The sequence below is a fragment of the Convolutriloba macropyga genome, chromosome 4 (genome assembly GCF_964194025.1).
Source record: "Convolutriloba macropyga chromosome 4, txConMacr16.3, whole genome shotgun sequence".
In the NCBI taxonomy this organism is placed as follows: Eukaryota; Metazoa; Xenacoelomorpha; order Acoela; family Convolutidae; genus Convolutriloba; species Convolutriloba macropyga.
In genome coordinates, this window is record NC_134471.1 from 25,592,204 (window position 1) to 25,609,884 (window position 17,681).

The window sequence follows — 17,681 nt, forward strand, 5'->3', positions numbered from 1 at the left end:
AAAATGTCGAAAACTATTCCTGTATCACTAGAAACTATGCACTAACATATCATCAAACCCTAGAGGAGATTCCTTGACACCGAGAGCTGAAAAATTTCCAGAAACGACAAAAATCTTCAGAAAACTTCTAAAAATTAGTATAAAATTGCTTGTTTATTTTTTTTTAGTACCAAAACATATAGCTCTAAAACGGTCGTAAAAAGCAACTTTGTATTGCAAAACAACTTTTACAAACCCTAGATTTTAAGGTTCAACAAAATTTTCGAAAAAATGACGAAACAACGCAAAAAATTTCATTTTCGGCTCCAAAACTCCTAAAAATGACCTTTTTACCTCAAATCACGGCCTTCCCAGTAGCTTCACCACCTTCCCAGCTAAGGGCCCTTAATGAAACTTGATACCCGCTGAGCTTTACATGTTTATCCCGTTTTGAAAGCTCAAAGTCATGAAAAATGGTGTAAAAACATCTTACAAAAATAAAAAAAAACACAGCAGGACAAGTCCTGACGTACAATTCAAAGAATTTTCATTAACTAAAGAAAAACTAGACCTAGAATGCACTTTGAGTGAATTGGAAAAACCATTTGCAAAAACAATCAGATAAAAGAAACAGAAAACCGATGTCAAAATGCCGCATGTGAACAAAAAACAACTAGCGAGAAATGGAAACTTGGTTCAAACAAAAAAAAACTAGATCTAGAATAAACTATGAATGGATTGCAAAAACCATTTAGAAAAAAATCCGATCCAAAAATCGAAAAAAAGTGAAATTTGACTTCAAAAATCATGAAAATGTGTGAACAGATCTTAAAAAAAAGACAGCGCCCCAATACAATTAAAATTCTTTAAATTGTAAAAAGACAGAGCACCAATACAATCCAATTCTTGGATTGTAAAAAAGGATAGCACCTAAATAATAGCAGTTTGAGAGGCTGACGGCGGCCATTAAAAACACTGGAAAAAAGCCGAACTGACGCAAAAAATTCCCTCTCAAAAACTTCTCACTCCACCAACTTCTCACTCAACTTTAAAGGTAGTTTGAAAACAATCACGCCTGAAACCTACTCGATTTTTTGTTCCCTTTACTTCAGTGAGACTAAAATCACCACTCTATTTTGACTTCTCACTACATGAAAAAGTTGAAAAAAGTGTGCACAGATCTTTAAAAAAAACAGCAAACAAATAAAATCCAAATATAAGACAGCACACCAATCCAAAGACGAGCCCCTAAATAATAGCCGTTGATAGGCTGACGGCGGCTATTGAAACATTACCAACTACGGTTGGTACAATTGCTCTTAAACGTCATGCGGGGCCAATTGTGCCTGAATTTTGACAGAGAGTGAGTATACTGTCTCTAAGGAGGTTAAAACCAGTGCTTATTGTAGACCACTGCTAAAATATAAATTGAAAAAATAAAAATCTTGGCGCATTCATGATTTGACAGTCTAACCTTCAGCGTCTTTAATTAGCTGCTAAAATTCTGAATGAGAGCAATTTAGATCACGTAAAACTGAGGAGTAAAAAATTTACTTGAAAAGTCGAAGAGCAAGAAAAAAAATCGGTGAAGCCACAAAACGCTTATAAAAGACCACCAGGGCAAATAAAATTACTTAAAACTTCGTTTGAGAGCATTAAAACCAACGATTGGTCACTTATGAATTGCTCTCACGTTTGAAGGCCTTTTAAACTTCACCAGCTGCGAAAAAGTTATAACAGGAACAGGCTATCCCGCCGAAATCTTGATTTAAGGTCAATATTGTAGAACAGTCAAGCACTAGTTGGTTGAAAACTAAATGGTATGAACAATTGAGCTCAGCTGTTGAAGCTTCTGATTTAGAGAACCATTAAATCACGCACGTCTGGATGACTATCGCATAAAAAGACCAACAGGATCACATCAGGGAAAATGCTTAATGTGCGTTTGCATTATGTTCCAACCTGTCAAATGATCAACAATGAATCATACAAACATGGCCGACTAAACGTCGGAAGAATTGCCCTCGAACGACTAGTGGGAGCTCTAATCAATTGCAGCCTGCTTCAGTCGGGGGGGGGGGGGGAGCCTAAATGGGACTAAGAAGTTCAATAGTGTGCTTCAAATAACTATATTAGAGGATAACATATAGCACTATCAAGATTTTTAAGTTTCACCCAGTTTCGGCGCACTTTTCAATTGACTTTTAGTATTAAATCGCCGCAAATTGTGTTCAGCTCCTTGAAACTGTGATTGAGAGATAATTTTAGATCACGCGAAACGCAAAAAGTCAAGGGCGTAAAAGTCACTTGAAAAGTCAAGATTGTCAAGCGAATTTTTTGCATAAAAAGTAACTCGAAAAGTTAAAACGGTCAGGCAAAATTTTGCATAAAAAAAGACACGTTTACAATAATTGCTTCTCTACCAGATTAACTAATAAAATATACAATTATCATTGATAGTATCTTGCGCGAAAGATTTGAAACTAATCAAGCTCTTGCTACATTAGCTGACTGACCAGTACTAAATACTATCGTAAGTTTTATTGCCTCCAGATTGATGTTAGTGGGCTGTTTTTTTCTTTAAAAAAAGGGAGCTTAAAGTTTGCATTCTCAAGTTGTCATTTGGTTCCAAAAGTTGCCCTTTTTGTGGTTTCTCATTTCAAAGAAGTTCTAACTTTGCTGACACATGATGTCAATCAAACAAACATCAGCTTTATTTCCTATGCAAGAAACGCGACAATCAGACGTTTTTTTAATCTGATCATATTTTTCATATTTCAAGGGTAAGTTTGGTAACACTTAATGATTTGTGACATTTTTTTCTTTAAAGAAAACAGACTCTCTCTTTCAAACTGAACTTAGAAAAAAGGGCAATACATTCCTTGATGTGTTTCCTTTTTCGTCTACTTTTTTTGAACATTTTTCAATCAGAATTTGAGCGTACTGAAATTTTATTTTTTCAATCAAGATCAAAAATTGAAAATCAGGTTTTCAAAAATTTTTAATTATTAGCTGATGCTTTTCATTCACATTGGCAATGCTTAGTTCATACTACCCTCGACCATATGGGAAACAATGTTTGGTGACAGAAGCATAGCACAAGAACCGTTTTTACTCTTTACTACTTAATTCTTCGTGGCAGCTAGAAAATACATTATTTCAAAGTCTCCTTAATAAAATCTAGAAAAAGAAACAAAATCCAAGATCCTTAATAAAATCTAGAAAAAGAAATAAAATCTAAGAAAAAAGAAATAAAAATACGGAATAGGAAACTTTACCGATCCAAAATTATAGAAAAAAATACGTAATAAGAATTATTAGAAGATAAGACTTTTGACGTTCAAAATAAATGTTCTCCAGCAATATTAAAGGGCCGTAACAATCATTGTTTCTCTAAAACAGCATTTTGTTGACCTCAATTTTCAAGTATTTGATTTTCGGGGATCGATACCAGACACACAGATAATTCAACAAAAAATAAGTAATTTATTTAATTTAGAGAGCACTTAAATAAATTTTTCATTTCTTTCTCTGATATTAAATTTATACTATTCCAAAATCGATTCAGTTTTCAAGAGCTCTTCAATGATACTTTATTTGTATCTCTTTGCAAAAGATATCTCGGCTAAAATTGGCTCAATTAAAAAGTCGGTCTGGTATAAGTTCGCAGCCCACAAAAAATTAGTCAACTTCATTTCAGTGGCAACAGAAAATTTGATACTTACCTTTTGAATACTGCTGTTTTTGTTCTTTGAGCAAAACAGAGAACTGACGAAGGCGAGAAACGGCAACTTCTAGATTTTCGTCATCTTTTGGCTGTTCGTGGAGCAACTCAAATGCCAACTGAAAACACGGAAATTTAAAACTTCCGGTAGTGTTTAAGCAACATAGATAATTGGCACCATAAAACACTGGCTACCTTGCTTTTCTTTTAAGAATTAGAGAAACAAACTTATTGCTGCTTCTAAAATAACCTTAAATTAGAGTGGCACACACACACACACTCACTTGACCTTAACTCTTTGAATTTAAGCAAAGAAACGTTAATAGTGAGGAAGTCATTTTTGAGAATGAGGAGAGTCACGTGTGACCAAAAACTTCATCACGCGAATGAACCAAATAAACTCGCTCTCCTAAGAGTGAAAAATAACGTCACGCACGCAATTCAGTTGAAATCGCATGAAAGAATGAACCAAAAGCAGATTTGAATTGGTTGTGGCGTCATATGGTCGTAACAAAAATATTGACGACGAAATGAAAAAAAATCAAGATAACTCCAATAATAGCCCAGCTGTCGCTGTGCGGCTATTGAAAAGATTCTGGGTGCAATTGGAATTATTTTAGTAGACAGCCTTAACCTCTTTAAATGCAAAAATGCAATTCACAAACGCGTATTCTTTGTCCAGAGAATGCCCTACATTATTTCAGTTAGTCGTAGTTACTGGATTCGTATAGCTTTAAGTCTAATTCTTTTGCAAGTCGAAGAATTTGAATTGTATAGGGGCGTTTTTACGACTCGGAGGAGTTATGGTGATCATGTTTTTTTTAAAAATGTTAAGTGTCAAAGAAACGGGATGGTGTCAATGCCGCAGGTGAAAAAAAGGGTTGCGGTCAATTTGGTGAACAAAAGAACGAAAAGAGAAACTGGTTTTCCTTCATGCATTTTTCTGAGAGCGAAGTAAGAGCTAATTGAGTACATTTTTCACGAGCACCATTTTCAAAGCACTTTTTAGTTTTAACAAAATTCTATCAGCACAAATTGTTTTTCAGTTACATTAACAATTAGTTGATCTGTGAGAAGGTTCTTTAAAAACTTTGAAGATATTTTAGAGCTATTGGAGCAAATTTTAGCTATTCTTTATATCATTTTTGCCGTTTTAGAAATCTTTTTAGCGGTTTTATTGTTTTTCAATTTTTCACAGTCTACATGGACGTTTTGTTTGCACTTATTAATATTCACGGTGGCTTTGGTTATCTTTAGATTCGATCAGTAATAACAAATAAGTTGTTTATATCATAGAAAATTCATCAAATTAGGCCAAGATCTGGCCTGCTTTTGATTATTTATGACTATTTCAAATAATTTTTTTATTATTCAGTTGCGAATGTTCTTAAAAAGCCAAATTAGTTCTAATAATGCATACTTGTTTGCGTTTGATTTCAAGAAAGTTTCCTTGTTTTCATGTCACTTCACCGCATTAATGACGGCTGTACTGAGGCGCAATTGATAGTAATTATTGTCCATTTTTATTGTTCTCTTTGTAGTCCTGTCACTTGGTCTAGTTAATGTCAGCTCTCATTGGCTTTCTTATGAGGCATAATGAAAGCTATACAAAAGTTTCAACTCTTATCTAACGTCTCTAGTGGCTGACATTATTTCGTAAACAAAATATCACAGGTTTCTGAATTTTGCTCGTTTTGTTGTTTATTTACTGCCATGCCACTTCGTCACATTAATGACGGTTTCTTTGATGAGGCACAACTGAGAGTATTGTCCATTTTTTTCCTTTTGTAATCCTGACACTTAGTCTCGTTAATGGCAGTTAGCATTGACTCACTAATGAGGCATAATCGAAGCTATTCAATAGCTCCAATTCATACTTAACGTTTCTAATGACTTTGAAATTATTTCACTATATCAGTACCGTTAATGAAGGTCTCATTGGCTCTTTAATGAGTCAAAAATATCTCTTTTTGATTCCTATATCAAAATTCTAACATTTTAACACTATTTTTCTACATAAATATCAGTTATTTTTTTGTTTTGCAAGCTCGTTGCTATGCTTGTCGTCTTGAAACTCAGTTTCAGTTTTGACAGGTGTCAACGACTTCTGATTAACACAAAATTGCAAAATTGACACTTGTCGTTTTTTTCTACTTAGTAGCTGGTTATAGATCTTTGAGACAATTTTTCAAAAAATCAGAAGTGTTTTTGGTTTTGTCCGTGCTTGTTATTCTGATTGGTTTCTAGTCTCTTAGTCTCAGTATTACCGGTCTTATTACTTTCCTTGAGACAACATTAGCTCTAGTTAAAGGGTCCAATTTAAATCTAAGTTTTTTTACTGTTTTATTATTGCCTTAATTTGTTCTGTTTAGATAAATGATAACTTAGATATTTAATAAAGTTTTTATAGGCAATGCTATAAGTAATATTTTTATGTTCCAACAATTTGAAAATGTATTAACGTATTTTATAACTTTTTTGCCACTCATTTGCAAAAACTTTGGCGAAATTCCAATTTCTCCAAAGTTATTTTCTTTTATTTCGTCTCTTATTTGTTTTGTACAAATGTGGTGTTTTCTGTCTTCGGAACCGTAGTGTAAAGGTTTACTTAATATGTTTGAATGACTTAACTTAACGCTAAAGAACTGCTTTCTAAATAATTGGAAGAGTTTTATTCGTGTTTGTATTGGTTTATGCCGTGCCTATGAACGGCTGTTATTCTAATAAGGCTGATAGTAGGTCTTTAGGTTGCTTAATTTTTCGGACTAAAATTCATGACTTGTCCTGCTATGAGTTTTATTTAGTTCTCAGCACAAGCCAACGCATATTTAGGTTTTTTACTCATGGTTCCCATCTTTATCCCCAACAATTCAGTTAACTCTTGAGTCCTTATCATCGCCAACAACTTAGCGACCAAAATAAGTAATCCTCTCGCTGAATCGTACCGACGGAAAATTGCTTTGAATTCAAGCTCAAGTTCATAGAGTCGATTAAGTAACTCATTTTATTAACTTAAAAGAACTTTTTAACTCCGGTCAACGTTGCCCTCTGAAGAACAGTCAAAATGACTCACCGCTTTCATTTCATGTTGGCCCATAGTTGACAGAGCTGATGTATCAGTGAGATTTTCTTGTAGGGTATCAGTAAGCAGCTTGTATCCTTTGGCACGTCGCTCAATGGCGTATTTGAGGATAAAAGAGGGCAGCATTTTATGCTGAGGTACCTCACAACACGCAGCTATGTCTAACTAAACAGAGCAACTCTTAAAGTCACTACATACAAAAAAATAGGTTCAAAAATGATATTTGGTTGATCAGATATTACCAAAGCATCTCTGCTTAGTGAACTGATTGAAAGAGCGCCTGATGAGAAGACGGGAAGTGACTCCACTATTAAGTCACATGGATCCAGTTTCTTCGACGCACTCTGAAACATTCTATAGTATAGACAGATTATTTTTTACTCAAAAATGAGAAACCAGGATGGATAATCACGATATAACCTTTCTCGGTTCGCTCCGCAATTAACTTTGAAAAAAATACTCCGAGAATAGTTTCATTCAACTACTAATTATGCTTATATTGTAATTCAAACATTTCAAAAACCATGAGAAAGGGACAAATTTGAATTAAACAGCGGGCAGATTGCCGAAATATCTGCGAAGCAGATTTACGGGTTGTAATATATAAATAGCTGTGAAGAGAGAACTGCGTTGATGAAATCTAAAACCTATTGGAAAACAATTTTAACCTTTAAGTGTTTTAAATTCCGTTCTTTTTAGGAAAAATACACATTCTTTATATTTTGGTCCCGATGCTTTATAAACAGACTTCATTATATAGGACTCCTTTATTGATCCTGAAAGGCTCAGATTAACATTAAGGGACCTTAATATTAGTGTTAAAACTTATCAAGAGTGAGGTAAGTCATTTAGGACGGAAAAAAACTTAGTTAAGCAAGTCAGCATAAAGTATGTGGTAAATGGTGTAAGAAATGAGGTTACGCACATCAAAACAGCAGAAAACGCAGTTAACGAGCGAAACGAAAAGATTAACAGAATTGACCTCTCTTGAGGTTTCCGTTGAACAAAAATGCACAACTCAAAAACACGGCAAACCGACTAATGCCGGACAAATTGCTCACGCACGACAGGCGGGGCAATTTTATTCAGGGAAAGCTGTGCCCTAGATAATTTTCTATGGTCGCAAAAAATCCAATTCAATTCCCCCACCTCCGGCGTAATAGACTGAAGCACTAGCCACTCGGATATCATGAACTGGTTGTAGCTTATTTTACAATTGCTTTCTTTTGTTTCAAGAGCAGACTTTTATCTGGAAAAGCCATATAGGTCAAGCAAAAATCAAGAAGTCAAGCGAGACAAAATCGCGACAAGATTTTGCACAGCGACGAATTTTTGCATAAAACCAGTAGAAAAATTCCCGGAAAAAAACGAGGTTAACCAGATTGACGCACATCAGGAGTGAAACAGAAAAAGAATAGATAAAATTGACGGAACTTGTTGCGAAGTGACAAAAAGTTCTAATCTTATGTGCAGTTTCAGCTAGATTCTAAAATTATAGTCAATTCGTTTTCTAAACTGAAGGCTATTAAGCTTAACACAGCTAGCAACCTCTCTAATGAATTTTGATAACCTAATGAACTGCTACTTAATTACTAGGTTTTATCAGTTCACCCGCTTTCATTTGATTTGAATCTTTTGACCTTGACCATAATCACTACATTGCGCAATTCAACGAGTGAAAAAATTTAGAGGCTGAATTTTAACGTCGACCATTAAAAAACGCACACGTTTACAATAATTACTTGAAACTGCATTTAAGAGCAATAAGAGACCAAAACAATCATTGTGGAAAGAATGGTAATAAAACGAACCCAAAACTCATTACAAAAGACAGTGGGACAAATATTCATAGCAAAAATTGTGAACTTGGTTTTATTTATATAGAGCTACATGTAACAACAAGGATTCAGAAATTAATCTAAACAAAAGAAAAACTACGAAAACTGATAACTAACATAAAACTATAGCCCATTTACCGTTGGAAAACTTTATCCGTTGCCCCGCTTGACGTGCATTGCAATTAAAATAGAAAAAAAACAGTCGAAAATTTGCCGGAAAATAGACGCCGTTGACCCACTTGACGCGCATTGCGACTGAAAAAGAAAAAGATAAAAAATAGGAGAGAAATTGACGGAATTTTTCTAAGTGTCAAAGTGTTCTTATTTGGTGTGCAAATTTGGTTAGATTCGAAAATTACACTTAATTCAGCTTCTAAACTGAAAGCTATTAGGCTTAATGTCAGCTAGCAATCACTCTAATGAACTCTGATAACCTAATGCAATAAGAACGGGCTTACGTTTATCTCGTTTCTTTTGATTTTGCTCTTTTTGACTTCGACCGTATTGAATCAGTATTATCGACATACTTCAATAAGTGAAGAAATTTAAAATCTATTCAGTTGAAAAAGTGAGTGAGGTAAGTCAGAAGTCAAACACGCAAATCGACTTATGTAAAACGAAAGAAGTGATAAAAAGGTAAATCGATTTTTAAATAAGGAGAGCGCCTAAATAATAGCCGTTGAGAGGTTGACGGCGGCTATTTAAATTTAACGCTTTCTCAACGAGTCAGAATGTGCTCTAATTTAGTAAGTTTAGATCAGAGAATTATTAAATTTCAGCTTCTTAACTGAAAAGCTTCAGCCTAGAGAAATTCTGATAACCTATTGCACGTTGCCTAAACTGGCGCTAACAGTTTATGCCAATAAAGTATAGCTAAGTCAAAAGTCAAACTTGAAAATCGTAATGTAAACATGTAGACCAGAAATCAAACATTAAAAACCGAAATACTGCAAAACTATTTTTTGTTACCAAGTACTGTCAAACACGAAGATGAAAAATTCATCACGTCAATATTAGTGACAATCCCTTAAGGTCAGAAAGTGGACCGAACAAATAGTGCTTCCGGTAGAGAAAAGCACGAAAACCCAATACTCTTGTAGTCCTCAGAAATCAAAACCATCGCAAAATAACTACTATCAGCTTACAGCTACAATTGACAAAAACCGACTATCGTCTGCTGAATTGCTCTCGAGGGACTGGCGAGGGCAATTTAATTAGAGGTGTAGCGTAGAAGTATTTTAGGCGCGCAAAAAAGACCCCACAGGGCGTTCAAACCCCGGACCTTGGGGATGTCAGTCCAACATCTTACTAACCTACAAAGGCATCGGCTCCATAACGCTTTTATATTAGCAACAAACTTTATAGAAAAAGAGTTACTTCGATCACTCAAAAGATCTCAAGCGTGATAATATTTAACAGAAAAACGTAGCCGGAAGAAAATGGAGAAGCGCCTCTAAGCGTCGAGTATTTATAGAAAACCATCTGTTAACGTAGAAAAGTCTCAGATAACATTCTTAGAAACTGAACTGAAATTTAAAGTTAAGGAATACAAAAAACTCATCACAGCAATTCAAAAAACTTATCTCTTGTTGCATATCGTTGTTAAAATAACTTCAAACTATTACAAAATTCAAATTTAACAGGAACAAAAAAACACTCAACCTCGAAAGCTCATTCATTATAAAACTCAGAAAAGCGGAAATTAAGTAAAATTTTACAAAAAAAAAACACGTCAAAAAACAGGAAATCAATGAAAGAATTATTAAAGCGACGTTGATAATTATCAAAGGAACTCTAACAACCGCCATTTACCATGAATTTCTGTCTTCAAAACAGTTCCGGTGAATAGACTTGGAGTTTAGTAAAAGAAAAGTTCTAAGAGCCTTCAATGATTCCCTCCGGGCGTTACCTGTTCATCCTGTTCTTGAGGACGATACGTCATAAGGATCAGACGAAAAAACAGTCGAGCAAAAAATGGCATAAAAAAGACCACAGAGCAAACACCGTAGCGGACGGATTACCGGACAAACAGCCACCGCTGACGCGCATCGGGAGTACATAGAAATAACAGAACTTTTTCCAGTGAAATTCAAGTGTTCTAATTCGGTGTGCAGTTTCAGCTAGAGTTTAAAACTATACAAAATTCAGCTTCTAAATTGAAAGCTATTAAGCTTAATACTAAAATCAGCTAGCAATCACTCTAACGAACTTTCACAAGCTAATGCACTGACTTAATGGACGGGATTTATCGGTATAGCCCTTTTCCTTTGAGTTTGTTCTTTCGACATTAACCGTAATCACAACATTGCGTAATTCAATGCGTGAAAGAAATTAAAATCCATTCAGTTGAAACAGTTAGTGAAGTAAGTCAGATGTCAACCGTGAAAATCGTGACTTATGTAAAACGAAAAACGTGATCAAACGGTAAAGCTAATAAAAAAGTGAGAGCGCCTAAATAATAACCGTTGAGAGGCTGTCGGCGGCTTTAATAATTGCTACAAACGTTGTTTTAGAGCGCTAAACCAAAAATTCTGTTCTGAGGTTTCGGTGTGAAAAGTAAAACCAACAAACAGAAATATCGCATTGCCGGACAGCTGCGGAAGAAATAAGACTCGCGTGAAGTCATAGACTAAAAAGCTATGAAAAACAGTCAGCGGTAAATTAAAAACGATTGTAAAAAACTAATTCCGCAGAAGCCTTTCTATTAGGGACCTTAAATAATAATGTCAGTTCCCTTGACGGTAAACGAACTCAAATTAAATTTCAGTTTTAAAATGCACAAGTATTTTATTGAGTGAGGCGAGTCACGTATGATCAAATCTAATCACGCAAATGACCAACTATATTTTGCAAGGAGAGAGAAAAATGACGTCACGTATGCAAATGCTTTGAATCAGAGGAAAAACTATTTCACAAAATTTGACTTTTCCAGCTTTACTGTGAACAAAAAAGGGAAGAGCGTTAGACGACAAAACAAAAAAAAATAGAAGTACTGAAATGCAATCGAAAGAATTGAATAAAAACTGAGATCTATTCTAAATGACCAGCAGATCAATTAAACAATGCCATCCAAAAAAATCAAAAAAGTTGAAACACAGCCGGCAGATTGCCGGAAAATCGCCGTCGTTGACGCGCTTGATGCACAGCGTGATTGAAACAGAAAAAGAAAAAAGAAACAAATTGACCAATTTTTCTCTATTTTTTTCAATGTCAGAAAGTGTTCTAATTAAGCGTGCAGTTTCAGTTGGATTCTAAAACTACACTTGATTCAGCTTCAAAACTGAAAGCGAAAGAGCTTAATACCAATGTCAGCTAGCAAACACTCTAATGAACTTTGATAACTTAATTCTCAATGACTTAAAGACAGGGCTTTATCGGTTTAACACTTCTGTTAATTTTGCTCTTTTGACCCTGACTGTGTTCAATATCTTGCGTAATCTAATTCGTGAATGGATTTAAAAACCATTCAGTTGAAACAGTGAGCGTTAAACGACATAGAAATAACAGAACTTTTTCCAGTCAACTTCAAGTGTTCTAATTCGGCGTGCAGTTTCCGCTAGAGTCTAAACTATACAAAATTCAGCTTCTAAATCAAAAGCTATTAAGCTTAATACTCAAATCAGCTAGCAATCACTCTAATGAACTTTCATAACCTAATGCACTGACTTAATGGCCGGGATTTATCGGTATAGCCCTTTTCATTTGAGTTTGTTCTTTCGACATTAACCGTATTCACAACATTACGTAATTCAATGCGTGAAATTAAAATCCATTCAGTTGAAACAGTTAGTGAAGTAAGTCAGATGTCAACCGTGAAAATCGTGACTTATGTAAAACAAAAAACGTGATCAAAAGGTAAAGCTAATAAAAAAATGAGAGCGCCTAAATAATAACCGTTGAGAGGCTGTCGGCGGCTTTAATAATTGCTACAAACGTTGTTTTAGAGCGCTAAACCAAAAATTCTGTTCTGAGGTTCGGTGTGAAAAGTAAAACCAACAAACAGAACCATCGCATTGCCGAACAGCTGCGGAAGAAATAAGACTTGCGTGAAGTCATAGACAAAAAAGCTATGAAAAACAGTCAGCGGTAAATTAAAAACGATTGTTAAAAACTGATTCCGCAGAAGCCTTTCTATTAGGGACCTTACATATAAATGTCAGTTCCCTTGACGGTAAACAAACTCAAATTAAATTTCAGTTTTAAAATGCACAAGTATTTTATTGAGTGAGGCGAGTCACGTATGATCAAATCTAATCACGCAAATGACCAACTATATTTTGCAAGGAGAGAAAAATGACGTCACGTATGCAAATGCTTTGAATCAGAGGAAAAACTAATTCACAAAATTTGACTTTTCCAGATTTACTGTGAACAAAAAAAGGGAAGAGCGTTAGACGACAAAACAAAAAAAATAGAAGTACTGAAATACAATCGAAAGAATTGAATAAAAACTGAGATCTATTCTAAATGACCAGCAGATCAATTAAACAAAGCCATCCAAAAAAAAATCAAAAAAGTTGAAACACAGCCGGCAGATTGCCGGAAAATCGCCGTCGTTGACGCGCTTGATGCACATCGTGATTGAAACAGAAAAAGAAAAAAGAAATAAATTGACCAATTTTTCTCTATTTTTTTCAATGTCAGAAAGTGTTCTAATTAAGCGTGCAGTTTCAGTTGGATTCTAAAACTACACTTGATTCAGCTTCCAAACTGAAAGCGAAAGAGCTTAATACCAATGTCAGCTAGCAAACACTCTAATGAACTTTGATAACCTAATTCTCAATGACTTAAAGACAGGGCTTTATCGGTTTAACACTTCTGTTAATTTTGCTCTTTTGACCCTGACTGTGTTCAATTTCTTGCTTAATCTAATGCGTGAATGGATTTAAAAACCATTCAGTTGAAACAGTGAGCGTTAAACGACATAGAAATAACAGAACTTTTTCCAGTCAACTTCATGTGTTCTAATTCGACGTGCAGTTTCCGCTAGAGTCCAAACTATACAAAATTCAGCTTCTAAATCGAAAGCTATTAAGCTTAATACTCAAATCAGCTAGCAATCACTAACGAACTTTCACAACCTAATGCACTGACTTAACGGACGGGATTTATAAGTATAGCCCTTTTCCTTTGAGTTTGCTCTTTCGACATTAACCGTATTCACAACATTGCGTAATTCAATGCGTGAAAGAAATTAAAATCCATTCAGTTGAAACAGTTAGTGAACTAAGCCAGATGTCAACCGTGAAAATCGTGACTTATGTAAAACGAAAAACGTGATCAAAAGGTAAAGCTAATAAAAAAATGAGAGCGCCTAAATAATAACCGTTGAGAGGCTGTCGGCGGCTTTAATAATTGCTACAAACGTTGTTTTAGAGCGCTAAACCAAAAATTCTGTTCTGAGGTTCGGTGTGAAAAGTAGAACCAACAAACAGAACCATCGCATTGCCGAACAGCTGCGAAAGAAATAGACATGCGTGAAGTCATAGACTAAAAAGCTATGAAAAACAGTCAGCGGTAAATTAAAAACGATTGTAAAAAACTAATTCCGCAGAAGCCTTTCTATTAGGGACCTTAAATAATAATGTCAGTTCCCTTGACGGTAAACGAACTCAAATTAAATTTCAGTTTTAAAATGCACAAGTATTTTATTGAGTGAGGCGAGTCACGTATGATCAAATCTAATCACGCAAATGACCAACTATATTTTGCAAGGAGAGAGAAAAATGACGTCACGTATGCAAATGCTTTGAATCAGAGGAAAAACTAATTCACAAAATTTGACTTTTCCAGCTTTACTGTGAACAAAAAAAGGAAAGAGCATTAGACGACAAAACACAAAAAATAGAAGTCCTGAAATACAATCGAAAGAATTGAATAAAAACTGAGATCTATTCTTTTGACACAGCCGGAAGATTGCCGGAAAATAGCCGCCGTTGACGCGTTTGATGCACATCGGGATTGAAACAGGAAAAGAAAAAAGATGTTCTAATTCGGCGTGCAGTTTCAGTTGGATTCTAAAACTACACTTAATTCAGCTTCCAAACTGAAACCTAAAGAGGTTTATACCAATGTCAGCTAGCAAACACTCTAATGAACTTTGATAACCTAATTCTCAATGACTTTACCGACTTATCGGTTTATCCATTCGCTTTTAATTTTGCTCTTTTGACCTTGACTGTATTCACTATCTTGCGTAATGCAATGCGTGAATGGATTTAAAAACCATCCAGTTGAAACAGCGAGTGAGATAAGTCGGCAGTCAAGAGTTTGAAGGGATGAAGGCGGCTATAAAAATTTAGATGATAATCAAACTAAACATAGAAAGAACCATTGCCAAAACTCTTTACCCTGATGGCCCTGAGGTTTTTACCCTGATGGCCAAAATTAGTCCATTTACATATTTCCATTAACACAATCGCAAGCCTTGAAGGAGGTTTATTGACCAGTAAAGTTAGAAAAATTTGAGAAACATGAAAAATAGTTTTCAATTGCAAAATTTAAAGGAAGTTTCTTAATATCGCAATATTAAAATATAACATAATTAAACATAACGGACTAACGTCGAGCGAACTCCTCTCAAACAACTGGCGAGCAGTTGCATTCGTCAGTAGCTAGCCACGGTTTAGTGAGGCTAACTTTAGCTCGATTCGACCTCAGCAACTTTTAGTTTTCTAGCCTTGTTAGAAAAAAAAAATCAATTTAAAACACTGATACTTTAAAAATTTGCAATATTGCAAAATTTAACAGAAACGCATCCAAAATTTGCATAGAAAAGGCAAAAAAACTAGTTTCAGTCTCTTGAGTTATGTCAAGTAACCCATCTGCGAGATTTGAAATGCTTCCTTGGCCAGTAATGATTGTTAAACTCAGGAAAAAAATTCAAAAAATTTAAAAACGATAGCAATTTTTAACAAAATCTTGCTAATATTCAAGATAATAAAATCTTTAAAACCATTTAATTGTCTCAAGAGACTATCCGGTATCCCTATCTCAAGTTATAAATAGTTTCACTGGCTCATAAAGATCGATAAACTTGGAACATGTTAACAAATTTCCAAAAATTAGAAAAAAAATATCAAAAAATTGGTAAAGCCGGAGTCATTAAAATGATAACTATTCCATTAACTATGCGATAGCTTATTATCAAACCTTGACGATAACTAGGACCCTGGTGCCGGGAAAAATGATACAAAATTCAAAAAGGTTAAAAAAAAACTTGAAAAATTGCAAATAATTTTAAAAATTGCTGATACTAAAATTTTGAAAAACATTCCATTACATCTAGAAGCTATGCAGTAACATATAATCAAAACCTAGAGGAGGTTACGAGGCTTTTGATGTTGGAGAAACCTAAAAAACATTAGAAGTTGTTGGAGAAACCTTAAAAAATTTTTAGAAGTTGCATAGAAATCTGATAAAACTTGTGATAATAAAAGTTGAAAACTAATCCATGAACAAAAAAAACACAATAACTTATTATCAAACCCTAACGGAGACTTTCGGTAAGGCTCAAAAAACCCGAATAATGACAATAAATGACAAAAATATGAAAAAAATTGGAAGTTTTGTAAAAAAAAAATGCTAAAATTCGTGGCGTTGAAATCTTTAAAAACATTCCATTACAATTAGAAACTATGCAGTAACTTATTGTCAAAATCTATAAGAGGTTCCTTGGCTCTTGCGTTGAAGAAACCTAAAAACCAACAAAAATTTTCAAAAAACTCAAAAAATGCAAGTTTTATTTAAAAAATTGCTAAAATTTGTCTTAAAAAATTAAAAGCTATTCCAACTAACCAGCGACCCAATTTTAAGCTTAAAAGAGTTTCATCAGAAACTTGTCCCAGAGGCTATACAGTAACCCTATTTGAAGCTTTAAAATGTTTCATTGGCCCAAAGCTAGGAAGAACAAGCCAATAGGTGTCAGAAAATTTGACAAACATTTTCAAATTTTTTCAAATTGCATAAACTCGTGATGTTAAAATGTTGCAAACAATTCCATGAACTAATATCAAGCGTTACATAATATCAAACCCTAAAGGAGGCAAATTTTATCAAAAAAAGGCAAATTTTATCAAAAAATTGCTAAAACCCGTGATAGAAACATTTAAAAACACTTCCATTGCCACTAAAAACTAGGCAGTAACCTATCATCACACCCTAGAGGAGATTCCATGGCCCCTGGAGCAGCAAAACCAAAAAACAAAAAAAATCGAAAACGTGAAAAATTTTGCACCATTTTGGGCTCAAAAACTAAACTGACCTTTTAACCTTGAATTAAGGCCTTAGCAGCAGCTGCATAACTCTAAGCACTTGAAGGAATACTAAAGCCAGCATTGGGCCTCTAATGAAACTTAAGCCCAATGGCCCTAACCTGTTTTGAGTGATCAAAGTCATTGCAAAATGTGTGAAAACATCTTACAAAAAAAGACAGAGCTCCAATACAATCCATTTCTTGGATTGTAAAAACCAAGATCACCGCAATATAGCTCCATTCAGCTTTTAGCTTCGTAGCTAAAATAAGCCTCTGACGAAGAAACAAAAAACAGCCGGAAAAGTAGTTTTCACTAAAAATCCAGCTTTTGGCATAACTATCATCTACTTGAGAAACCGAAGAAAGCAATAAAAGGCGATCTTGGGTAAAACAACAATAGAGAAAAGCCCAAAAATAATTGAAATGAAATAAAAACCCAAGAAAAGACCAATTATACTCTTGATAGAATAAAAACAATTTACAAAGCAACTTACCGAGCAAATCCGTTTGAGCTGTTCAATGTCTTCTAGCCTTCCAGCGTCCGAGAGGGTTTCGCCCATCGACAGTAAAGCTAGTTTGTAGTTTGATCTCCTCATTTGATGTCGCTTCTCAGTCACCATCTTCTGCTGCTCTGAAGTCATCATCGGATTCACCAGGAAAATTTTTGGGAAAAACAGACTAAAACATACAAACAAGCATACGCTCAGTTCTTTTCAGTCTCGGTGCTGAGGTCTCTATATACAATTGGAGAACGATTTCAAAGTCAATGTTTTGAGCCGATGAGGAAAACATCCTGATTCTCTC

The 17,681-nt window shown here is 34.6% G+C and overlaps 1 protein-coding gene across 1 annotated transcript in view; it reads right to left on the reverse strand.

The window, feature by feature from the left end:
- The window catches only part of LOC142337554 (uncharacterized), a 49,536-nt gene that overhangs the window by 6,887 nt on the left and 24,968 nt on the right, over positions 1–17,681 (reverse strand). The window contains exons 5-8 of the mRNA XM_075386864.1: positions 17,372–17,555; positions 7,028–7,129; positions 6,777–6,950; positions 3,705–3,822 (exon numbers count right to left, since the gene is read on the reverse strand). Coding sequence (XP_075242979.1) covers positions 3,705–3,822; positions 6,777–6,950; positions 7,028–7,129; positions 17,372–17,555 — 578 coding nt within the window. The remainder of the gene's footprint in view (positions 1–3,704; positions 3,823–6,776; positions 6,951–7,027; positions 7,130–17,371; positions 17,556–17,681) is intronic.